Genomic DNA, 27,413 nt, shown 5'->3' on the forward strand with positions numbered 1-27,413 from the left:
AGATGTCATACATCCATCAGTTATGGAGGAAAATAATTTGATGCTTGTTGCTCCATTCACAAAAGAGAAATTTCACAAGGCATGCTTTCAAATGCATCCCGATAAATCACTGAGATCGATGGGTTGAACTTGACTTTTTACAGAAGATTCAAGGAACTATGAAGTGATGGTGTCAAGGATGCTTGTTGTTCTTGGTTAAATAATGGTGTTTTCCTTGAAGGGATAAATGATACCATTGTGATTTTGATCTCAAAAATTGATAACCCTATGAATATGAAAGATTTATGTTTGATAGCTTTGTCCAATGTAAATTACAAGATTCTATCCAAAGCCCTTGCTAATCGTTTGAAGAGGATTCTCCCCAACATTATTGTAAATGAACAATCGACATTTATTTTTGGTAGAACCATTATGCATAACATCCTCATTGCATCAGAGGTGGTTCGCCATCTTCATTGTAAAATGTGTGACGGAATAGGGGTTATGGCTTTGAAGCTAGATATTTGCAAGGCCTATCATCGTATAGACCAGGGGTATTTGTGCGATGTGATGTTAAAAATAGGATTTGCTTGCACTCAGGTGAACTAGTGATGTTACGCGTAGAGTGATATGTTATTTGGTTCAGGAAAATTTTAGGGCTTACCTTTGATGATTGGGTGGAGCAGAAAGGCAACATTCAAGTTTGTTACAGAGAAAATCTGGAAGAAAAATCATTCCATGAGTGAAATTCTTGTCTAAGGCGATTTTGAAGTGATGATAAAATTAGATCTTCAAGCGATTCCAACTTTTGTGATAAGTGTTTATCTCTTGCCAAAGTCCACTATTGATGAAATTTAATGTCTTCTTAACTCATATAGGTGGGGTGTTAAAGGAAAAGGAATTAAATGGATGAAATGGGAGAAACTTATTAGTAAAGGAGGGGAGGCATGGACTTTTGAAATCTACATGGCTTCAATCTGGCCATGCTTGGGAAACAAGGGTGAAAATTTATTTCTCACCCCAATGCTTTAGTATCAAGACTCTTCAAAGCTAAATACTTTCCTTAAGTTTTTTGGATGTGGACATTGGTCATAGTCCAGAGTTATATTTCGCAAAGCATTTGGAGAACTCGGGTGTTGATCAAGGAGGGAGTTAGATGACATATTGGTGATGACTCTCTTACAAACTTATGGCAAGAACCTTGGTTGGGGGAATTTAAATGATACAAGTTACGTCCTTTCCCTCACACTAGTGTTAATCATCTATTGATGAAGGATTTAATGGTCATTGGTGAGAAGGTACAAGACCCTTTCCTATTGAATGCTTTGTGTTCACAAGAAATGGTTACGAATGTAATTCAAACTCCTCTACTGGAGGAAGTCATGGAGGACGAGTTTGGAAATTCGATTTTAAAGGTTTGTACACTGTTAAATTTGCCTACAATCTTTATATGGAGCACTTTGTGAATAACGAGCAGTTCACTATACAAGGAAACTTGGAATCAATATGGAGTCTAAAGGTTCCTCACAAAGTTAAAAACACTTACATTATTCATCAAGAAGTGCGTCTGGATATGCTTACCCAAACAGACCCTAAATGATACTGAAATGTCCGAAAAGAACAAATTGTAACATATCTTCGAGGATTAAAAATAAAAATCCTAAGTTTTATTATATGAATGAAGAATATTACAAATGGATCGTACAATACACAGCTTCAGAAATTTACAGACTCAACTGGGCCACAGGAGAAACAAACGCACGGATAGAAACTCTTGTTAAATCAAGTGGGCCAAATTCGGACCAAAACAACAATCAAGAGGGCGCAAAAAATAAATACGGCCTAATTGGTCAACTTTTGGAGCCTAAAAAAAATATGGTCTATATCCTACGGGAAATAAATAATTTTACCAATCCTTAAAATCCTGGCAGAACAGTAAGGTCTGCTATTCCTTTAGGGAGTTCAGCAATTCCTTTTAGCAGAGCTAACCTGTTTACTCTGATCTTGTCATCGTCCTATTTTACACCAGAAAGAAAATTAGAGTAGTTCCAGTTAAAAACATTCCAATTATGGTTATCCAACTCAAACTGCAGATAATAGCATAAGACAAACTTTACAGCAAAAAGCACTACTAAACGATAAGTATAATAATAAGAGTAAAAACATAATTTTATAACCAAGAACAAAAATTCCTTATAAGACTAAATTTTGGAAGAAAAGCTCTGCAATATAAAGTCCTTTAGAGGACCAGTAATTCCAAGTCAATTTTATTCGTGGACTTATTTTATTTATCTATATATATCAGGCTTGTAATAGTCTTCTTCGATCAATTCCATGAAACACTACTACAAAAGTGCTTGTATTCAGAGTCAGCACAAATCTATTAACACCCAATATCTAATTATATAAGAGCAGTAAGATTAACAACATACCACCATTACAAAGACATTATTGAAGAAATCCTCAAGCGGCTGTATTAACTGACATGAAATTTCTACAAAATCATCGATGCCAAGACCTGTACAAAGAAAATTAAATATGATAATATAAATAAGGAAACTGGAAAAGGAAATTCAATGTTGTGTAAAAGGAAATTAATGATATTAACTAAAGTACTAAGTTAAAAAAAAAATACCAGGATTGACACTCTTTTTGACTGACAAAAATGTGCTCCATAAAACTCTCTCTTCATTTGTCACAAAAGCAGTCTCGTCCACCTAATCATGTAAGTTTAAGCATTAAGAGAACTGTAAAAAATAATAGACCTAGAAGGGAAAAGAAGTCATTCGTATATATAAACAATAATTAGATCAAATATAAAAATTCAAACAAATTAGTTGCTATGTTCTCATCATTGTCATTCAAACTACAAATTTCATCTCCAAAATACAGAGTAACAATCTTATACTTCCAGGATTAAGTTTAGGTCATCTTCCTCCGGCTTATCTTTCAGTTGAGTTATACTAGTATACTCCAGATTAAACCCTAACTAGGAGAAAATGCCAAATAAAATGGGAAAATAAAGAAAATCAAATGCACAAATTTATTATTCATTTTAGATATATTAATGAAATCCACAAGATAGACTAAAACACTGGTAGCATTACCACCCAAATTATTGCTGTGATTTATTTTATGCTATAATGAGTAAAGGCAACCAGTCTTAAATTTATTCATAAATGCTATGGCTTTTATGTTATGCATAACTCCTAGAATTGGTTAGTTTAAGATCTGACTGTAATTTTCCTCTATATACTTACAATAATTAAAATAAGAAAAAAATACCTCCATATGAAGTTCATCTTCTTTCCCACGGACAATTCTTGTTGGCCGGGAGTATGCTTCAACTACTTTAGGGAAAAGGTTCCCTTTAGATAATTCTTCCATCTGAATCAACCATTGTAAACAATCAGGAATATATAAAAACTTTTAAAAAGTAATAAAAATTGAAGAAGTTGATTTCCTTCATAGAGGAGTGTTATTTTTCAGTTTAGGCCAACAGCTGTACACCTAACTTACAGTTACAGGTTAGTTACCTACTTAGTTAAGCTATATTGGAAAGCTCCCTAAAGTAGCAAATGTTAACTTCAGCTGCTACATACAATATTGGATCATATTCATACTCGGACATTGTTTCTGAATAAATATTCTTTAGCGTAAATACGTCTCAGGGCATGAGTGTTGGCATGCCTTCATGTTCTCTCATTCGTGCTATATACACACACACACACAAAGAGAGAGGGAGAGAAATTCTGTAAATGAGGTTTCCCATAATTAGGGAAAGAATATTATAAGATCTACAAGATATTCAGCCTATATCTCATAAAATCTCAAAATGTAGCAGAGAGATAGCATATTTTATTACTAAGTAACTACAAATGCATATTTCCATTTATCATAGAACCTCCATGAGGCAGTTAATCACGAAAAACAATTGGCAGTATACATCAATGATCAATGTCAAAGGAATATGGAGTAAAGTGAAAGAGGGATACTTACTTTATACGCTGATTTAGCTGCAAGACAGGGAAAATTTGCTCTTTCTACAAGGATCGATCGAACAAATTCTGCATTCACCCCCTTGTCAACCTGTTAAGAAATATAGCAGCATGGTGAAACTCACCTGATCACTCTTAGGATCAAAGTATAATATCATGTCATAAAAAACATTACAAAGCATTATTAAAATAGGATCAGAGCATAATAGTATATGCACAAATACAGCAAGATGTTTAGGGCACATGTTCTATAGGAAAATATATCATTGTTAAAATAGTTGGTGAGCAAAACATCAGGTATCCAATTATAATAGTGATACAGTTAGGATCCAACTGCAAGGCATGGATGGAACTTGAGTCCTGCATAGAAAGTAATGGATTCTGGTGCACTGGCTAGATTTTGTGGTATGATTCTCCCAAAGTTCTTATTAATTAGTATCTGAGCTATTCACCATCTCTCTCATCTACAAACAAGCAACACAGATGTGGAGTATGGCTGGATGTTAGGATCCAATTGCGAGAAATGGGACTTCAGTCCTACATTAGAAATATGGGATTTTGGGGTGGGGTTTATAAGGCATTGAACTCGTCAACTACAATGACTAGCTTTTGTAGTGTGGTTCTCCCAAAGTTCTTATCAAGATGCATAAAAAAAGACAAATGAAAGAATATCTTAGTGATCACTCATTAAATTTCTGATCTGCAACAAAGATCCACTTCAAAATTGCCTATAATGGGTGCAAATGCCAATGATATATCTCTCCCTAACTCATACAATAGTCTAACCCCATATGCTCCAACAATTTGATAATTGTTAGAAATATCTGGTAATTAGTATATATGCGTAAAGTCCATGGTGTTCAAAATGAGAAGCAATTCAGGAGGTAAGTATGGCTTAGATTTTAGATTAAAAAAAAAGAGAGATTGTTTTCCTAAAAATAATCAAAATCGAACATTCTATCAAACCATTTATCCCCCCCTTCCCAACCATACCCTGTTTTGCTAACAAAGAACAATGTGTTAAACAGTTGAATTATATCTCAACTTTTTTATTTTTAAAATTTAATTTGGCTTAAAGTTGTCTTTAAAGAAACAAAGAAATATCTTTCAATTAAAAAGATGACAATATGAAAAGTATAATCGTCATCAAGAAAAGAACTAACTATTATGATCATAATACATACCAGAAATTGCTCTAATCTTCGTGTAACAAATTGATGCACCTAAAGAGGAAACTGAGATCATCAGATTTGAATCACAAGAAGCAAATGGAAATTTAAATTTATGAAAGACATTCATCTTACATCATCTATTACATGAGGATCTACTTTAATGGACTGGACATCTGCAGCAAGTTCTAGGGCCTTCTTAAAATCTAGATTTTTATTCTTTTCCACCAATAGTTGCACCTGGAGTATATAGTGCATCTCTTTGAGTACAAGCAATTGTCTTTCTAGAATTTAAACTTACGGAAAAAATTATAAAAGGAAATAGAAAAGAACATGAATGAAAATTAGACGGATGAAAAGTATGTCATCCTTACAAGACCATATGAAATTCTTCGAAGACCAAACGGGTCATTTGTGGAGCTAGGTTGACAACCAGCAGTAAATAAACCTAGCAGGCTATCTAATCTGCAGACAACTATCATATCTCGTTAGATGCGGAGCTATGTGGTCAAAATCAGTTGGGACAACATATTCTAGTATAACAATTTGCAGTATAAACTCATTTCATAGTGAAACAAAAGACAGCTCCATGATAGAAATAAGGAATTAAAGGAAAGGGGACTCCAGGAGGGATGCAATAGCATAGCTGATTCTTTTGGCAATAATGTCAAGACCAGGAAGAAGGAAAGTACTACGGTCAAAGCTGGTAGGATACATTAGAATAAATTAATTCTAGAATCTTTAGAATAGATAAGATTTTTACTGGTCTTATCCTTATATTTTCTATTTTATTTTTGAATTTGAATGCTAATCTGATTTGTTAGTAAATAGCTAACCAACTCTGCCTATAAACCTCAATCACTAAATCTGAATGATCGCTAAAATAAACAGGAAAAGATTATATTCGGAAATCAGTTTCACCTATCAGCAATTGCCAAAACTATGCCAGCATCACTTTTGGGAAGTATGTCCCCAGAAAATCTAGGAAGTGTGATCTCCAGCAAGGCCTCTGCAATCTGCAAAGAGTGACAAGGAAAAGAAAAATTATGTACAGATATTAAGTAGCTAGTAACCGAATAGGATGCAATGAAGTATTAAAGATTGCAAGGGCAAAACATGATTTTTTAGATTACCAAATAATAGCCAACCAAAAATTAAACAACCTGCTCTGAGTATCCATCTCTAAGGGCATAATGACGCCCCATAATTCCTGAAAGTGATGTAAATTCAGTGACAACTGCAGTGGCAAGATCAGACATAGCAAGTGAGGAAGCATCCCGGATAATTTGTTGCACATCTTCATTGATATCTAGGAGGCAACTTAGTTTAGTAACCATGTTTTCAACACGAGTCATCTTATCCAGCATGGTTCCAAGCTTCTCCTGTTTCATTCCACGTTATCAAAACAAACAAGATACCAGAGGTTAAGCACTGTATTTTCAACAACTTTCACATAGTATCATTATTAATTATCTAAGTTATCCATTATTTTCTTCTCAATATCGACAATGAACTTGTAAGAAATTATATGACCTGATTTAGAAGAAAATAAAAATAGTAATGGAAAATAAAATAAAAAATAGTAAATGATATATAGCTATTTGTTCAACTTTCCAATTAAGAGAGAAGAATCTTTAATATATTCTGGTTAGTAGGAGCTTTACATACAAGCACTTAGCTAAAAGTTTAATTTGCTACTTACATGAAAGAGAATGTTTTTCAGTTGCTTTCGGAATTCTGAAAACCTTTTACGAGTGTCCATCTCATAAAAGAACTTAGCATCTTCATAGCGAGCCCTGCAATTATAGTCAAAATGTTAATCTAATGTGGCTTCCCCGTAAAGTACGAACATAAGATGTGCACATTACATCGTGCAAATATGTTAATTTATTCTTAAGAATTGAATGAACAATAGCACTCTCCTTCTCTCCCTTTGTTGTAAAAGATCACTGGATCCAATGAGCACGACAGTTGAGGTTATATCCTATTATCTCTAATATTCATTTTGTCATATGTTGACTAAAAGTTGTTGAACGAGAGAGAATGAGTGAGATAGAGAGCGAGAGTGATAGAGAGAGAGAGTGAATGGACTACTGTTACGACCAGAGGGAGAGGTAGACATAGAGAAGAGGTGAGAAAGAGAGTGGATCCCAGACAGAGCTACGTCAAAACTAGGCTTGGACAACATCATTGGTACGACCATGCAAATTGGAGGGAGAGAGATGATATCACAACTTTCTATTTCACGAGGTTCCCCGAAGATACAACGGAGAAGGATCTTTGGGCTCAATTCAAAAAATGGGGGGATGTGAGGGAGATCTTCATCTCCAAACATAGGAACAAAGGTGGCAGGAGGTACGGCTTCGTGAGGTTCAAAGGGGTGTCTGACAAGCGCAGATTAGAAAGACAGCTAGACAACATCATTGTTGGAGGACTCAAGTTGTACGTGAATGTTCCAAAATATGGGAGAGGAAAGGAGAGGTATGAAGAGTCCAGAGTCAAACCCAGGACACAGGTGGATGACGACAACAAATAAGTGGCAGCAGCTCGAAAAATGGCACCACATTGAAGGGCAATTTCAATGCCATACGCGAAGGTGGTGGCCACTAGCACAATGAACTTAGGACAATGGAGGCACCCACAGACTAGAACTTTCAGACCTGATGGATGATACTCATCGGTCCAGCTTGAGATCCCGGCAGGGGAGAAGAAATGGTACACTAATGTATGGGTGGGCTGCGTGAAGAAATCGGGAATATCCGAAAGAGTCGAGGACGAACCCCCTTGGGAGGTGGGAACAAACGTGGTGCCGAAATACCTAGGGGATGATATGATACTCCTCCTAGGTCTCTCGGATACCAAAGCGGAAAAGCTCATCATCGAAGAAACCAGACATGGCTCATCCCCGTTTCATTCGTTGGAGAAATGGAATCCAACGATGAGATCGGGACACAGATTGCTCTGGGCTCAGTGTTGGGGCATCCCATCAGAAGCGTGGGATATTGGGCAAATTCATAAAATTGTCGCAGCAATAGGGGACTTGGTAGAGGTGGATGACAACGTTGAAGAGTTGCGAATGCTAGATAGGGCCAGGGTTCTTATCAGAATCCCATGGAGACCTATTTTCCAACATATGGTCGAAGTTCACATCAGCGGGGAGGTCCACAAAGTGCACATCATTGAAGAAAACTGGAGCGAAGCCGGAAGAAAGCGCATTTACCATTGTCGGAGCGCCATCGGTCGTCGGAAGAGATCGATTCTGACGACAACGATAACGGCACCCCGAAGTCGAAGATGAGCAGAGAACCTAGATTCCATTACTCGCCCAGAAGCTTTGCTGGTGAACGTATCGGCGAGATCGAGTCCCAGCAGCGCGCGACATTATCCAACGGTCCTCGAGACACTGAGGACCCAACGGGTAACGACTGCGTTAGCTGGGCACATTGCCCCAAATACGAAACATGCGCACCTGATATGGAAACTGGAAAAGTAACAGACCCTGTATCGCGGCCCGTGCTAGACCCAGAGGCACTTTTCGGTGAAGACGAAATCCTTAAAGCACAAAAACAGAAAAAACAGGGGAGTAGAGGCACGACTCCCATGGTACGTGGGTGCTTTGAAAGGGAAGGTGCTGACCCTGCCCACGGTCAAAATGGAGCTGACCACGAGTGCCTCAACGGGTCACAAATGCCAATTAATAAAGAGGCACGTGATATGGCAATGGTTGTTAATGGGCCCACAATTAATTTGGGCCTTACTAACCACACTACCGCTATTTTTTCACAAAATAACTGCAACAGCCCACAATATCACAAATTGGATAATGGAAGCACGTGGAAGGTGTATTCGAGAAACAGGGGGTGTAGAAAGCAGCAGGCCCATATAATAAGTGGAAATGAAAAATTAACAGAAGCAGTTAAAACTTTAAATAATCAGCAGCAGGCCTTCGTGGACATGGATACAACAATTACAGGCTTCGAAGGACGCAATACTCCCATGGACACATCACCCTTGCAACATGGAGTACAAAATAAAAATGTGGAGACATCACCAAACACTGATGGAGTCAGCATAGACCAGCAAAAGGAGGCAACATCTCAATAGGAGTTGGCAAAAGAAATGGGGGTGACATGTGACACAAATCAAGCTATAATCATTGATAGAATCAAAGCAATGGAGAACAGAGACAAGAAGGAGGCAGAGACACTGGGAAATAGGAATATTCTCTCATGAATATCGTATCCTACAATGTAAGAGGGCTAGGGAGGGGGGTGAAGTGGACAACAATCAGGAGGTTGGTCAAGAAACACCAAGAAGATATGCTATGCATTCAGGAGACTAAAAAGGAGCAAATAGACAAGACCATGTGTCAGGCTCTGTGGGGAGATCCAAAAGTTAGTTAGGAACTACAACCTGCAACAAATACAGCTGGAGGATTATTGTGCCTATGGAATGAACAAGCTTTCAAAGTGGAACGGAGGGTAAATGGATGGGGTTTCATTCTATTGGAAGGAATGTGGAGTCATGAGACTCAGAAAGTTTTTATAGTTAATATATATGCTCCATGTGATGTCTAGAGTAAGTGTGCTCTATGGGACTCTGTTAGGCAGCTGAAAAATCTAAGTCCTAATGACCTTTGGTGTTTACTAGGAGATTTCAACAGCATCAGACATCCATCTGAAAGAGTGGATGTGTATCAGAGGGGGGAGGATGTCAACACTATTAGTGAGTTCAACGACTGGATAGCCGACATAGAAGTAGAAGAGATACCAAGTGTGGGGAGAAAATTCACATGGTTTAGACCAAATAGGGCTGCTAAGAGCAAATTAAACAGATTTTTTATTTCTCACGAGTGGCTCACTAAATGGCCCGGATGCACCCAATTCATCTTGGATAGAAACTTGTCAAATCATTGTCCCATCCTACTTAGATCCAAAAATATTGATTGGGGGTCAAAACCTTTCAGGGTTCTTGACTGTTGGTTGAAAGACAAGTTATTTGAGAGTATAGTTAAGGAGTGCTGGACAAACACACAACCAAGGGGCTGGGGGGGCTTTGCATTCAAAGAAAAAATCAAAAAATTTAAGGAGAGAATGAAGTTATGGAACAGGGAGCAATTTGGTGATACACTCAAGAAGTACAAGGATTGAGGCCGATCTAAACAAGTTGAAGACGCAGCACTAATAGACAGTTGTCCTCCCAAGAACTGGTGATCCTCAAAAAGCTACAGGAAGAGTTGTGGTCAGCTGCCCAAGCCCATGAGTTCTTATTGAGATAGAAGGCGAGAGCAAGATGGATTAGAGAAGGGGATTACAATTCGCGCTATTTCCACTTGTTGATGAACTCTAACCGCAAAAATAATGCAGTCAAAGGAGTATTTATTGAGGGTTCATGGGTAGAAGAACCGATAAGAGTGAAAGAGGAAGTTCGTAGGTTCTTCTTGAATAGATTCAGTGAACCTGAGCAGGGTAGACTAGATCTTAATGGAATCAGATTTCATGGCATTGGACAACAACAAAACGATATGCTGGTGGGGAGTTTTCATGAGGATGAAATAAGGGCGGCTGTATGGGATTGTGGAAGTGAGAAAAGCCTAGGACCGGAGGGATTAAATTTCAAGTTCATTAAACAATTTTGGAAGTTACTAAACCATATATCATCCGGTTCCTTGATGAATTCATGCCAACGGGATTTCCCAAAGGGCTGCAATGCATCCTTTATCGCCCTAATCCCAAGGTGAAAGATCCACAAAACCTTAATGAATACAGACCTATTTCACTAATAGACTGTGTTATAAGATTGTGCCAAGCTTCTAACAATAGATTGAAGAAGGTGATGCCAGAATAATAGATGCAAGACAGTCCGCATTCATAGGCGGAAGACACTTGTTGCATAGTGTATTGATAGCCATGAAGCGGTGGAGGAAGCAAAGAGGGTCAAAGCCATGCTTGGTGTTTAAAGTAGACTATGAAAGAGCATACAACTCCGTCTCGTGGGTTTCCTATCATATATGCTGAAGATTAGGCTTCTGCCCCAAGTGGATTTTGGATGAGGGTTTCTTAGCTCAGCCTCGGTTTCTGTATTGGTAAATGGCAGCCCCACAAATAATTCATTCCACAAAGAGGCCTTAGACAAGGGACCACCTAGCGCCTTTATATTCAATATTGTTTCGGAAGGCCTAACCGGTTTATGAGAGAAGCATTGATAAGAGCTTTTTAGCAGTTTCCTAGTGGGAAAAAACAAAGAGCCAGTCAACATCTTACAATACGCTGATGACACCATATTTTTTGATGAAGCTATAATACAGAATGTTAAGACAATTAATCCATGTTGAGAAGCTTTGAACTTGCATCAGGCTTAAAGATCAATTTCGCAAAAAGTTATTTTGGGGCAATCGGGAAATCGGATCAATGGTGGAAGGAGGTGCTGAATATTTAATTGTAGTATGTTGTCCATGCCATTCTTGTATCTGGTATCCCCATTGGGGCTAACCCAAGACGTAGCGAGTTTGGGATCCTATAATTAGAAAATGCGAGAGAAAACTAGCCGGATGGAAACAAAGACACATATCCTTCGGGGGAGAGTGACTCTTATTAATGCAGTCCTAACAAAATTCCCATTTACTTTTTCTCTTTTTCAGGGTACCCACAAAAATAATTGATAAGCTGGTCAGCATTCAACGAAGATTTCTATAGGGCGGGGATCGGAGCAAAGGAAGATTGCATGAGTCAAATAGAAAACATGGTCTACCAAAAGACAAAGGTGGCCTAGGCATAAAAGACTCAAGACCTTCAACACACATTTAGGGAAATGGCGAAGGACCTTTTTCAACAGCAGGGAATCGTGGGCAGGATACTAGACTCTAAATATGGTGGATGGAGGACTTAGATGAAGGAACAAGAGGCAGCACGAATCCTCATGGTGGAAGGACCTGCTATAACTCACCAACAGCAGCTGAATAGTGTACTTAAAAAAGAAACAACATGGAGGGTGGGACGTGGTGATAAGTTAGGTTTGGGAGGACTGCTGGATAGGCAATGATATACCATTAATGGAAAATATCCAGACTGTATAAATTTCATGCCAACAACAGCAATCATTAGCAGATGGGGAGCAACATAAGTGCCGCTGGGAATGGAAGTTAACTGGAGGAGACCTTTATTCGATAGTGAATTGCAATGGCTGATGCTTTTTGGGAGATAGCATAGAAGCAATCCACCCACAAGAGAGATACTTGGGTTTGGAAACCTGACCCAAGTAGACACTATTCAACAAAAAGCGCGTATGATCTGCTATGGGGAGAATCAATGGGGGAAAACCAGGATGGTGTTTTGAGGAGCTATGGAAACTTAGGATCCCACCGAAATCATCAGTGTTTGCATGGAGGCTAATCAGAGATAGATTACCAACAAAGTTAAACTTGAGAAGGAGACAAGTGGTGGTAAATGACATGTTGTGCCCATTCTACAGCAATAATGAGGATGATGCAACCCATTTATTCTTCAATTGCAGTAAAATCCTATTTTTATGGTGGGAGTCATTGTCTTGGATTAACTTAGTGGGCGCATTCTCGCAAAATCCTAGGGATCATTTTCTGCAGCATGAAAATGGGAATGTTGGTGGAATAAAATCCACAAACATGGACCATCTGTTAGCAAAGAAATAGGATAGTTTTTCAAAATTAAACCTTCAATGGAAGCAAAGTGTTGGATGATGCAGTACTCCTAATTTGGACATGGCTCAAATCTATGGAGAAAGATTTTGCACTACACTTTAACCAATGGTCCACTAATCTAAGAGAAGGTTTGAGTATTTAGGAAGGGATTGTAGGTGCTGGACATTTGTAATATTTTATAGTGGACTAGCTCAGTTCCTTGTAACAACCAAAGGAACCAGCTGTCTACCTAATCCTCATCATGTACTTTTAGTACCACTGGTACTCCTCATATATATAAATATATCTATTTTTGCTGAGCAAAAAAAAAATCATTTTGTCATAAACAGACTATTCTAGAAGCTTAAGTTGTTAGGTGAAAACACATGAAAGGTTTTATGTGACATCTATGGTGTGCCCTATCACAGTATCACACAACCCTTTACCTTGTCCTGACATTTAACTTATTAAATTTGGTAGTAAGAATGGAGAGTGGTAAGGACTTAACTATAGATGACGATGGCCACATTGTTATAGAGCTCCAATATCATGCCATAAACAAGCTATCCTAAGAGCTTAAGCTGTTAGGAGAAGACAAATGGATGGTTTTATATTACATCAATAACACATTTCTAATAAACAAAGAAAAAAGCAATATTGGGTAACTTTTGGTAAAGGCTTTACTCCAATTCCCATTTTCCCCAGGTATCAATACCTTGTTTCAAATATTGTCGTTGCTTGTTCTCATTTCTCCAATAAATGTTTGGAGTTCACAAAAGACATAAAACTATTCAAAGGTCAGCTAATAGCCTAAGCTTTTGGGTTGGTTGGTTCTTAACACGGGATTAGAGCCTTTGTGACCAAGTAGTCATGAGTTTAATTCTTGTTGCTCCCATTCTTTAAATGAAGTTAATTTCAGCACAAACTAGAGTGGGATTGTGTATTTTCTCATCCTCAAGCCTAAAGAGCACTGTGTTAGAAAGGCAAACCATTAATGCATCTTCAATTATAGCTTAAACATCAAGGAGAGTTTGTCCTTACCAGAAGCCATCAAGTATAACCAACAACTAATAAATGTTTGACAACACATCAAGGACACCAATACCCAAGAAGAAACTGGGTATCATAGCAACTCTCTTTCAATAAACTATATATGACACGATAAGAAGTTGAGATACGAATACCTGAGCACAGCTTCATTTCCTTTCCTCACTGTAGTCTCATCAATTGCTCCATTTGCAACCTGAGAAAATTACATATCATTTAACAAATAAAATTTCAAAGCATGCAGTCATTCTAGAAGACCAATTAATGTAAAGAACTTACAGCAACAAAATAAGGCAATAATTGTCCATTAGCATCACATACAGCAAAATACTTTTGATGCTTTTGCATAACCTGCAGGTATGTGCACAATGGTTAGCTTCTATTTTCAATATTCTTCTAAACCTGGAGGCATTTATATATGTTTGATTTCATAATGACACCCAATCGGTACAATCAACTTTTATGTTGGTTTCTTATGACTTTATATTATTTCGTTACTAAATATATATATAATATTGCAAAAATACATCTCTAATTATCATTATTTCAACCACTGTTAGACCAATAAATCAGGAATCAGTAACTTCACATGTTAAATGATTGGTCTAGATTTAAAAGCAATATTATTTTCAGTTCCTAAATAAGTCCCTAATAGGGATAGTTTGCTTACAATTAATCACATTTGCAAATCCAAAACCCCCCTAAAGTCAATTTTTTTGTCTGGATTACTATTAATAGGATTCACAATAATGACATGCTACAAAATTGAAAAAGCAAAATGCGAAGTGCTCACCATAGTCAAAAGATCTTTTGAAGATCTAAGAAGGTTTCCTTAAACTTTCCAAGCACGGGAAAAGGTGCCTCAACAAGATTTACAACCTATAATTAAATATAAATAAAAGGAAATTCTTAGAAATGCATATATGCAACAATGTTAAACAAAAGGAACAAAGAACTCTTACCTCGTCAAGCAAACCTTTTGGAATAAGAATTTGGCCATTTACACTTTCTGCTAATGCATTAGATTGCTCAAAAATAATTTTCTTACGGTCCTGCCAAAAGTACCGACCTAATTTTAGATATATTTGTAATTATATGCATGTATGTCTGAATTTTAATATTAACAAATTATCCATTTGTACCTCAACTGAAACATTGATTCCACATTTTTATTGAAACTGAATAAGATTCTGCATTTCCACCTGCAATTAACAATATAGCAGGGCTTTTTTGGTTAAAGAAAAATGCGGGCACGTTTTCCTTCTTAGAAAAGGAAAGGGGAAAAAAACAATAGAGAACAACGAAAAAAGAAAGTATGACATCTGTTACATCCACCACACAAGCACACACACAAGCCTGAAAATGACAACCTAGAGATACTACACATACACAGAATCGGACCAACAGACATATGGACAGAGATTTCTCAAAGATATATGTTGTTTCAACCATGTATCAAATTAAAAAACCATAAAATAAAAGTGAGAAGGCTTAAAAAAAACAAGCTCAATTTGCAGTGTCAAAATAAATTGCTTCAGGCATGCACCTGGATAACAGCTGAAGAAGTATTACGAAGACCAAAGGACAAGTTTCCACTGCATAATATACAAACATGGTAATTGTTATTCTCAACCATCAGATAATAAAAAGGAAACTGATAAACCAAAAAGAACTTAATATAATTGGGTGTCAGCTAGGCCTTGGAATAAGTGGCCAAGATATTATTTCCCTAGTCTTATTCTTTGATCTGTTTTTTACTTTTGGCTGTTTAGTAAGAAATCTCATGCCTCACTCCCTCATGATATTCCTGTTTCAGGTAAGCCTTTTGTAAAATAAAAATAATTGAAATATTGAGGGACAGGAGGGAGGATAAGTGAGAAAAAAATAATAAAGTAATAATTAAGTAGCTGTGTCAACAACAGAAATAAGAACAATATTGCAATTAATAGCCTCTGATCAGTATCATGGAGATACAGAACTGAAAAAAAAAATGAAAGAAAAGTATGATTCTCTCCCTATCTCCCCAAGTATCCAAGAGACCTGGACTCTACCTACCAATTTCTACTCCAAAATCCAAGATTGATCTCTATTACTTTTCTTCCTGTTGGAAAGCTGCCGTGGCCTCTTTGGGCGTTGCCTTAATTTCAGCCTTAAGGGTGGTGGTTTAGTCCTACATCAACTCGAGATAGAGCTTGGCCAATCCTAACCTCACAAGCCGGTTTTATGGACTTGAGTTGAGCCCTAAGCCCAAATTCTAAGACTTCCTATTACTTATATTCAATAATATATCTTTTCTAATTCACTAACTGTTCAATTATGTTATGAACTTTATGTAATAATTATCATAAAAATTATTTGAGAATGAGAGAGAGATAGAGAGAGAAACAGAGAGTGGGAGGGAGAGAGACACAGAGAGAGTGTCAGAGATAGGCCATGTCTCAACTACCCTGGGAAGGGGTATGTGCAACACGGTGCGACAGCCATTGTGACAAGTTGAGGGAAGGGAAGGAGCAAAAAACTGGAGGGATGCACCAAACATCCTCTCGCATATCTCAACATCATTATCTTATCCAGCAGCTAGGGGTTGCATCAGTAGGAATATGGGAATGGCAGCTAGAGTGGAAAAGGTTATTTAGGGAAGCGGAGATAGATATAGTTGCAAAATTTATGGAGGACATCGAGGGTATGATAGTGCAACCTAATCAGCACGATAGGTGGGGTTGGAGGGTGGATCCAAGCGGGGTATACATAATGGGAACCGCATACAAAGTGCTAACTAGGCAATTATTAGGGGAAAATAATGACGAAGTATTAAAGGAATTATGGAAGCTCAAAATTCCAAGTGTCACATTTTGTTTGGAGACTGATTCAGGAGAGGCTACCAACAAAGGTTAATTTCAGAAGAAGGAATGTGGATTTGAATGATGTCTCTTGCCCTTTCTGTAGACCTAAGGAGGAGGATGCATCCCATTTGTTCTTCAATTGTGATAAAATATTGCCTTTATGGTGGGAATCATTGTCATGGTTAAATATAGTTGATGTTTCCCCGGAATAGCCTACAAATCATTTCCTTTAACATTCTCACGGATATCTCAAGGGTATTAGATCTTAGCGATGGAAAACGTGGTGGATTTCCTTAACTTGGTGCATATGGTTTCATAGGAACAGGATTGTTTTCTCAAATGAAGGATTCAACGGTCAAAAGATGATGGATGACGCCATTTTCTTCTGCTGGATATGGCTCAAAAATATGGAAAAAGGATTTGATATTCCTTTTCATTCATGGTCTAGCAATATAAAGGTTGGTTTTTGTAAACAAGGGGGGATTGTTCTACAGGTTACTTTTTGTGTAGGGATGTTTACACTAATCCAGACCGATGGAGGCTTAATTCTTGCAATAAGCTTGTATTAGGATTCCATAGGTCTTGACATAGTCTGGAAACAGTGTATATATATCAGTACCACTTGTACTAATCTTATTATTATAATACATATTAATTTTGCTGACAAAAAAAAAACTAACTGTTCCAACCAGTCAACTCAGACTAACCAGTAAGCACCTCTTTAATTGGGGACCTGCCAACAGTTTTTAGTTTATAAAATCTCTTCAAGAGACATGGAAAAAGTTATAAGTAAGCATACTACTCATGAAGTTCTGATGAAACGGTGTCTATGACACAAAAAGCACAAAGTCCAGTATGAACACATGGTTTAGGAGAGGGCAAAGTAGAGAAAATATACAAAAAGAATAAATTACCTCGTCACCCCAGCAAACATAAATGGGACTACTACATCTCCATGCAGGGCCAAAATCCAACGGATAGGCCTGCTAAACATAACCTATATATAAAAGTATGGAAACATGTTAATTTTGTGTAACAAGTCATTTCCTTTACTCCAAAGCAAAACCACATGATACCATATATGATTTTCAATTATTTATAACTCCATGCAATGCAACAGAGGATAGTTGTTTTTCCCAATGTTTCCCCTAGGAGTCAGAAAGCTGGATTTCTGAAAGAGTCTTCCAAATAAAATTGAGAAACAATGATTGTATTCAGTTGGATTTTGGCCCTCAATTGAGAGTATATCAAAAATTGAGAGTATTCAGTGCTTTTTAATAATTGAAGAAACTTGAAACTTGAAACTTATATAGGGGGCTTTGGATTACCTCGTTATAGTAATTGAGAGTATTCAGTGCTTTTAAACTAAATACCCTTAGGGCGTTCATTAGCAACACCCTATTATTAGTATACAATTAGCTGTACTACAAATGTCAATAGCATGTACAAATCACTATGTTAGAAATATAATATAAAAAACATTCCCGTCTTTACCTAACAACTTAAGCTTTTGGGAGTGTCACTTGAATATGATATCAAAGCCTCTATAATCATGTGATTTATAGTTTGTTGCCCCCATTCTTCTATGTATTAAAAGTCAAAATTCATTACCCGCCACCAGGTATGATGGGCAATGGGCATGCACAGTGTCCATGTTTCAAGCACAAGGGGCTCTTGCATGTGTGGGAGTTAGATACAAGAGTTATCCATGTCTCTTCATTCACCCAACAATTTAAGCTTTTGGGAGAGTTAGTTTATGACAAAATCTATCTATCTTCTGATGTTTTATAATCATGCTGATAATGAGTCATGTTGCCTACAGATACCCACTTAAAAATCCAACATACCTGAGAATTCCAACGCATTGTCTTTGGAAATGAAATTTTAGCAATAGTAGCAGGCAAATCTTCAGACAAAACCTAATAAGAGTAGAACAAATCAGCAGCAATAAAATGTGTAAGAACTAAGGGACAGAGAAATAAATCCTAAATGACAAGGTGTAAGATTCACATCTCAAAAATCTTGTATCATATCATGAAACCTTGGTCAGAACTCAGAACTTGTCCTTGTGTCTATCTCAAGTGAATTAGCATGGAATTTCCTTTTATTGTATATTAGACGAGAAACAATTGGAATGATTAACCATATTTATGAATGATATAATATAAAAATGTGTACAGAAATTAGGTATGTTTTGCTAACTATTAGATATCATTAATAGTGTACTGTCTTTTGATAATTGGGACTTTAATAAAAATCAGTCTTCCAAGTTTGATATAGGTAACTAACTGGACATAAGCACAACTCGTTGGTCAAAACAGCTGGCGTTCTCCCCACTCCATTGTGTTTGTACTTCTCCAAAAGGCTGTCTTTAAGACTATTAAGTTCATAAAGAACTTTTTAGTGAAATCAAAAACTACAATATTACACTCTTATCTTAAGCCTCATTTCATATGATGAATAACTCACTTGATACTAGAACATTTATAAATCATATTATTAGAATATGTATTACTATATTGGCTTATTTATTTGGTCTAGGAATAAAAGATTTAAACATGTACCTTTTAAGAAAAAGACACCCACATTGCAATATTATACTTGTTTTAACAAAACATATAAACAAGCATAAAAAGGAAAGACGAGGAAATAAAGAATAAAAACCTCCAAAGCATGTCTTGAAGACTCCTTTATACGTGCATAAACATATTCCGTTTTCCCTGCAACAACAGGAAACTGCATTGAAGTACCTACTAAAGGACTTATGGTACAAAGGCATGTTTGAAAGAAAACTGATGAGTTACACATTAAATTGCAGTGCTTGAAAATCAAGTTGAAAGTTCAAATAGCAAAAATTTCCTTTCTATAAAGCAGCAGCTGAAAAATGTCAAGTGAATCTTTCTGTATAAAGATTTAATGAGAAGGACAAGGAGAAACAGAAATGCACCCACTCAACAAGTGTTCCGCTTCTGGATACTCACCATCAACCTTTCTGTATACCAGATCAAGTGGAACAGAGTATCTACGAGAAAAACCCTCAATGGCCTGACACAAAATAAAAAAATTTAGGCAGCATTTCTTGAACCTCAACATAAGATAAAAGAAAAGCTTCAAGCATAGTAAAACCTTTGTTGGATTTCCCTCATGATCAAATGCTTTTGAAACAGGAGGACCTCTAACTTCAACCTCCTTTTCTGCCTGTTTGGTGCAAAGATTTTCAACAGCAACCTATGAAATTCTCAACACGGAAAAGATATGATTACTGCCATTTCATATATGAACAATTCTAAAAATTGAATATCTTACAATGTATGTATTGCGATAACAACAAATAAATTTCAACTGTTGAATTTATGATTGTATCCATTAATCCAGCATAGGTACTACTGCCAATGCTTCATATAACATTTCTTTTACAGAAAACATAGACTATAAATGAGATAAAACTAACAGAGATAGGAACAAACAGAGGAGTTAAGGATAATGCAAAGCATCAAGAATTGCATATGAAAGATAAAGTTTATTCCCGCACCACTAATCTACGTGGGGTGCCAAAAGCTTGCACTTCACCATGGTTTAACATAGACTATAAATGAGATATAACTAACAGAGGAGATAAGGATAATGGAAAGCATCAAGAATTGCATATCAAAGATAAAGTTTATTCCCGCACCACTAATCTACGTGGGGTGCCAAAAGCTTGCACTTCACCATGGTTTAACCTTTGCCGTTCAAGCAGTTGCAGCAATAAATCTTTCAGCTATAATAACCAGCACAGTAGAATCAATATTGAACAATGAATGAGAATAATGATAGTAATTCACTAAAAATCATAATAGAAAATAACAATAAATATCTAGCAAATAGCTGAAAACAATTTATATCAGTTATACTTGCTTGCTTGCATCAACAACATCTTGAGGTGGCATCTCTTCAGTCCCAATTTCAAGAACAAATGCTCTTGAATGATCATGCACCTATAACCAGAGAAAAGCTGGATTTTACATAATATATAAATACATTTGTGGACAATAATCAATAAAGAAACTCGTACTCAAGCTAAATATTAACAAGATTTAGTTTCTCTATATATCATATCATTCTTACTGCCAATATTTTACATAAGAGAGGAATAGCTCATTGACTCTATTCATGTGTCTTCTCATTGGGATAAAGTATTTAGTCCTTTGATCCTTTTATGACGTTTATGCACAAATCCCTTCAATTCCTCATTCAGTCCTTGAAGACAGATAAATTCTTCTTGATAAACACTTGTGGAAATCCAAAGCCCCCTCCAAAGTCAAGTCTTTTATTTCAAAAAAGATTTTTTTTGTTTTGCTTCTAAAAATTTGAACAACGATTCTGAATAGTTTTAATATTAATGACTCTTTCCCTCTCTAAACATTTGTAGGCTGCATAAGACTCTTTCCCGTGTGTAGTACACTCAGAATCTGTTCCTCAACAGTTCTCTCACATTGTTCTGCACCAGTTCATTTATGGAACTCATTATTTAGCATTTTTGGTGAACATTGGGTGTCCTTTGTGACTGGACCATTTATTCTGGATGATTACTTTCATGGTTTAAGTAGAAACAGAAAGCCTAAATCTGTGACAGTGAGCAATATATGCTTCAATTCAGTATTTTTGGCTGGAGGGGAACTTGTATTTTTTTTAAGAGTTTTCTTTGGCACATCAATGGATTTGGGATTAGGCATTTGGCATTTATCTGCAGCAAGGTGACTTGACTGACCCACATATGCAAACTAACCTTCTCACATGCAGCCTCCAAAACTTCTTTTGGCAATACAAAATGATCAGGTTCAGAGATAAAACCAAGGGGAAAGTCAAGCATCTCTCTTGTCTTCAACCAAAGTTGTGCACACTGGCGAGCTAAACTGGAGAACCAAGATGAAGGAAAATATGAAATGCAGAGAATCAAGACAAAGAAGCGTAAGTGATAACAAAATATTGTAATAAACAGTATATATTGAAACCCTAAAACATACAAACATTTCCAAAGGAACACTAGACTCAAGTTAAGGTGTAACAGGAAGGGATACCCTAACTTGATGATTGTTATATTCCCTACTAAGTGTGTTTTAAACTAGTAAAGGATTAATTTTCAATTGTGACTATGACTTTATAAGACTATCAAAGTGATGCAAATACATAAAGTTCCTTCATTTATTCAAGTCACAAAGTCAGGCAACAAGCATTACCTACGCATGCGACCAAAATATCGAGCACGCTCTGTTACTCCAACAAAGCCTCTGGAGTCTAGGATATTAAAAGCATGAGATGTTTTCAGAAGCTGATCATACCTAGCATGTAGTAGTAAAACATACATCAGAAGCAGAGACAGAGAAGAAACAGAAATCATTTTGAATAGATAATAAGAGGAAAAAATCCAATAAATAGAATATTTAATTTAAATGTCATAAACATACGCAGGTATTGCAAGGCCAGAAGAAAGTAAGCTACGAGCTTCCTCCTCGAAAAAATCAAAATGTTTTTGAACGTGATCAACACTAGCATGCTCCAAGTAATATGCACTCATTTCCTTCCTGAAATAGGAAAAAAAATATTATCACCATTAATCAACAACAAAGTCAATATTAATAAACCACAAATTAAGGACATTTGTATTCTTCCATTGTATATATAAGCAAAAATTTGTTGTTTTTCAGTAAAAAATAAAATAATTAAGACGAGGAATAAGAAACAGGAAGTGTAAGACAGTTCATTTGTTTTGTTCTGCTTTTCCAGTTATAATAATTAGTGGGGAACAACAAAATTGACATTAGATGCCCTAGGTCATTAATGCTGTTTTTCCCTTTTGGCCTCTAGTTATCACTTTTATTCTTCTCTTCTGCCATTTCCAAACTATAGGTCTCTTGAATTATGTTTTCAATTCTGTTTTACTTGCTTTCCAGTACTTTGGTTGTCTTGCAAGGATGTCTGTCCTTCACAGAACTCTCATTTCAAAACATGACCAATGTGTTCAGTTGTCTTTTTAACTTTCCTTGCAATCCCCTCTCAATCAAAGCCAAGATAATGGCCATCAAACCATAAGCATTTTTCCTTCATCAAAAAAGTTCTAGATGTGTTATGTTAGATTATATTAGATTTTCTGATGTATTAGTGACAGCTATAAAAGCTGTTTTTTGTTGTATCTACTCTGACAGAGTAGACTTTAGGTTTCCTCTTTTTAAAATCTTCTTTCTCTCTCTGTTATCAGTTTTATATATGTATATGAAGCTGCTGAGTGTAACTCAGACCCTTCAACAACGTAGTCCATCTTTCTTAACATGTCATAAAAGTAAATGTCAAATAGAATAAAACAAATAAAAAGGAAAGGTCTGCATTTTTTTATGAAAACTCCAAAATATTTCACAACCAAAAAAATAAAATGAAGTGCAATTCAAAACCAGTAGTCAGAGTAATCAAGTACTCATTCTCCAAGAACAACTCTCCATATGTAATTCCATCAGAATATTTGATCTTCTTGAAGTGATCAACCCCCTGTCACCAAATTTATGAAACTTTAGAAATTATTTAATGGGTGACAGCGATTGATTGAAGAAAAAGAAAATTAGCCAATATACCTGCAGTAACATGAGGATACGCTCAAGGCCATAAGTAATTTCTACAGATACAGGTGATAACTGGAGACTTCCAGCCTGGAGGGAGAAAGAAAGGAGAACAATGAAGGTAAATGGAATATTTTATTTTATTTTTTCAATAAAAGAACAACATCCAAAGGTTGCATGATGAAAAATGACAATAACTAGAAAAATCTGTTTATTCCCCCTTTTTGGTAGACAGAGTCCCTGTGTCTGTTAAGCAGGATATGTCTTCTCTCCAATAAAGTTTCTTCTCCATTACAAAATAATGATAATAGTTCCCTCTGAGCAACAAAACATACCTGCTGAAAGTAGGTGAATTGTGTAATCTCCATCCCATCCATCCAGATTTCCCAGCCCAAACCCCAAGCACCAAGAACCTATATGCATTTTAATTTGCATATGGATGAGATTACAATCTTATAGGATTTAAAAGACAAAAAACAAAAAAAGCTTTAAATTGCATTTCAGTAAGCAGCATTAAAACTTTTATAAACCAAAACAACAAATATTACCGGACTCTCCCAGTTGTCTTCCACAAACCGTATATCATGTGCGGTAACATCAATACCTATCAAAGATATGCACTCCACAATTTCAGGTTCAGAGTTTTAAAATCCAAAAATAGATAAAATTAGAACTGCACAAAGTTCATACTGTTTTTCTCATTTTGAGTAGCTAATGAAACTAAACATCTTTCACCTTATTTGCTATGGTTAAAGGTATACCAGCAACTTGATTTCAAGGGGGGTAAGTGAGGCAGTGACACCTTTTCACCTTTCTTGTTTATACTGATGGTTGATGTTTTTGAGTCACTTGTTAATGAAAGGTTGTAAGCAAGATTTTAGTAGAGGTCAGTCATTAGCTAGATAGGAGAGACTGGATGTGTTAAATTCAAGAGTAAGTGCACTAAATTATGTATTTGTTAATGGAAAAAATCAGGGTTTAAGCCAAGAATTTCAGTACAAGACAGACAAAACAGGTTTTCCCCTTAATGAGGAGACTTCTCCTATATTCAGCAATTATTAAAACTACTCAATGAATAACCACCCCCAAACCCCATATACATAGAGCATCGCGTACTAATTGTCACATGGTCACACATACGTAATAATTCAGATCCATAAATGACTGCATAAAGACAGAAATAATACACATAAGTAATAATTCACATCCATAAGTACCCAAAGAGCTGCGCCTAAAAACAATTACTACACAAACACAAATAATTCAGGCCAGGTATGTCTAAACCTGCTTCTTATTTTATCTCACATAAACTTGCCACTAGTTTTAACGCTAATGGCGGGGTTCAGACCTCTTTAGTTCACGTGTCTAAGGTAATGATAACCAGACTGGTCCTCAAAAGAAAAGAAAAACAGAGAGGAGAGGCTTAACTTAAGTTTCTGATTTCCAAAGTTGAGCAGGGGATTAGTAATAGAACATACATTTACAGGTACAGATATATGTCAATATGTTTAAAAAAATATAACAATAACATGTAGATGTTAAGTATACAGGTAATGCTGGAAAACATTCAAATATATCTTTAACAGGATCCAGTTGCTTTATGACACATACATAATTCAATAAATGGCAAGAAAGTTATACTTAATGAATTAAGATTTCTGTGAGATCTATGCTTGAGTAATATTCTAATAATTGCTAAAATATGTAAATGAATCGAGACTGAAATTCTTAACAGTCAATAAACATCAACAAATTCACCCTAACTCTCAAACCAATTATCCCTTCTAACCTAAGTCACAAACTCTTAAAACATAAATCCTAAAACCAAATAGAAGATCACCTTTAGTAATTAGCATGTACATTGAAGAGACCAAAGAGGCAAAGACAATACAAGCTTAAGAAATTGAAATAACTTGTAAAACATCAACCCAAAATCATAATAAATGATATGGAACAAATTGAAGCTTCTTAGTTTTCTTAACACAGTTTTCTTACTTCTTTTGTAAGATTCTTTTCCATTTTCATGCAATTTTTCTATTTGTATGCTTAAATGCTCGTAAATCAAAACAAAAATAGCAATTGAACAGAAGAATAAAATCTATTTCAGTTGAATCAGAGAATATCAGACTCAGTTAGTACCTAAAGCAGAGAGGCTGCGAATAAATAGATCCTGCGAATTTCCAGGATCAGGCTTCAATATCACCTGAGATCATAAAACAACCAAGAATTCAATGCTAAAAAACAAACACAAGTTATTCAAGAAAAAGCAATCTTATAACGTTAAATTCTGAATTTGATTATGTTAACAAACTTGACCTGAAATTGAGTGTGTCTTTGGAGCCTATTTGGGTTTTCTCCATATCGACTATCATCAGGGCGGATGCTAGGTTCCACATACCTAACATAAAAAAAATGCCATGAGTTTTGGATCCCAAACCCTCCTCACACTCTCCATTCATCATTAACAAGTAAAAATAACAAAAAATGAATAAATAAAAATATCAAGAACAAATAGCATCCACGCAACTCAAGTATGCTTACAACCAAAAGTTTTTCCTGAGAAAACAAATAGCCATCTCATCTTTTTAACAGCAATGGAACTCAGCAACCATTATCTCCACTGCTTCAGAGTGGACAAGCACCCTCTTAAGTTTTAATCTTTTTTTCATCGAGGTAAAGATAAATTCATTAAACCAAATTTTCAGTAAACTTCTTCAATTGAACGACATTCATATTTTCGAAAATCAATGCAATAACTTACATCTAAAACATACTTACGCGACATTCCATGGTTCAGGGCCAAGAACCCTTAAATATGTAAGAGGATTCATAGTCCCAGCTCCAACCTGCTCAATGTGGACACATTAAAAAAAATGTATCAGAGAAGATTCAATAACACAATTTAAGTTCAAAACTGAACCTTGTATCATGAAGTCAAACCTCCAGAAGCATGCAAGTAGTTTGTCTGTCCATTAAATCACAGACAAATTTTTATACTGTCAATCAATCGCAAATGCTCATGTAAGTCAAGTCAAGCCTGTTGAGTTATACACTAACTAGCTTAAAAGTCATAGCTAACATGATTTCTGATTAGTTAACCATGAAAAAAATCTTTATATTGATAGTGCATATCAATTAAACTCCTATAATTAATTGACAATAGTCTACGCATTGAATCACAGATTAGTTTTACCATAAAGTTGTTGACTTTTACGCTTACTAGCTTGAAATTCATACCGAACATGATTTCTGGTTCACTATAAAAGTTACTGTAAAACAGTCAAAGTATAGTGCATAGAAATTAATTCTAATAATTTATCAACAACAACAGCAATAAGTTTACAAGATAATTGAATTGAATGGATGATCGACAATGCAGCAAATTGATTAAATTACCTCTGTGTTGCTGCATTGCATTATGGAGCATCCAACGGAAGCCCAATATTCCTGCAATTACCAATACAAATAAAAAAAAACATTTTTTAAAAAATTTAAAAATAAAGTGTTTTGGAGTGAGAGTAATGCAATTTGAGTGTTGCAAAGACCTGAAGGCGTTGAATTGCTTGCTGAAAAGTGAGAGTTGAGGAATTAATGGAACGAGTGTTGGAGTGGCTTGAAGAAGAAGAATAAGAAGAAGAGTGGCGTGAGAGTGAAGGTGAAGGAGAATGAGGAGAAGAGGGAGTGGTGGCGGCGGAGAGGGTGGTGGCGAAGTGGCGGTGGCGGTGGAGGAGGGAGTGTGAGGGGAGGAGGCGCGTGGCGGTGTGGGGTTTGAGAACGGAGATCACTAAGGGCAAGGCGAGGATTCCCATGATTCCGGCACGGTGGTTATTGGTTCTTCCACAAATGGGGGATAAGATAGGGTTTATAAAGTTTAGCCTTTTCATTTCATTCTCAGTTCAGTTTCTGCCAAAACACCAACTGGCTGTCGTTAGTTACTTACCACAGCAAAGGTCAAAAACAAAAGCTAAAAGCAGATTAGAAGAGGATGTGTCACGATAAATAAATATCTTTTAAAATAAAATAAGTAATTTGGATTATATTATTTGATTGCTTGAGCTTCTTGTATATGTTTTTTTTTTTCGATTTATCATCTTTCATCTTTATTTTGAAATTGAGTTTTAATTTAAAAAACA

The 27,413-nt window shown here is 36.1% G+C and overlaps 1 protein-coding gene across 1 annotated transcript; it reads right to left on the minus strand.

The window, feature by feature from the left end:
- Window positions 1-1,624: 1,624 nt before the first annotated feature.
- LOC100787365 (glycine--tRNA ligase, chloroplastic/mitochondrial 2) lies at window positions 1,625-27,224 on the minus strand. Its single transcript, XM_041013997.1, is given in 36 exon segments — window positions 1,625-1,994; window positions 2,412-2,497; window positions 2,615-2,696; window positions 3,265-3,366; window positions 3,979-4,068; window positions 5,162-5,200; window positions 5,282-5,386; window positions 5,521-5,611; window positions 6,068-6,162; window positions 6,310-6,528; window positions 6,849-6,942; window positions 13,985-14,043; window positions 14,127-14,198; window positions 14,641-14,660; window positions 14,663-14,726; window positions 14,810-15,037; window positions 15,388-15,442; window positions 17,605-17,687; window positions 18,538-18,609; window positions 19,355-19,410; window positions 19,672-19,735; window positions 19,817-19,918; window positions 20,364-20,450; window positions 20,584-20,667; window positions 21,459-21,585; window positions 21,910-22,011; window positions 22,138-22,254; window positions 23,142-23,212; window positions 23,296-23,370; window positions 23,616-23,693; window positions 23,829-23,884; window positions 25,420-25,483; window positions 25,597-25,678; window positions 26,059-26,126; window positions 26,677-26,727; window positions 26,826-27,224. Coding segments are annotated over 36 exon segments (3,378 nt in total). The 5' UTR covers window positions 27,165-27,224; the 3' UTR covers window positions 1,625-1,895.
- Window positions 27,225-27,413: the final 189 nt, after the last annotated feature.

This window comes from Glycine max, chromosome 3 (genome assembly GCF_000004515.6).
Source record: "Glycine max cultivar Williams 82 chromosome 3, Glycine_max_v4.0, whole genome shotgun sequence".
In the NCBI taxonomy this organism is placed as follows: domain Eukaryota; kingdom Viridiplantae; phylum Streptophyta; class Magnoliopsida; order Fabales; family Fabaceae; genus Glycine; species Glycine max.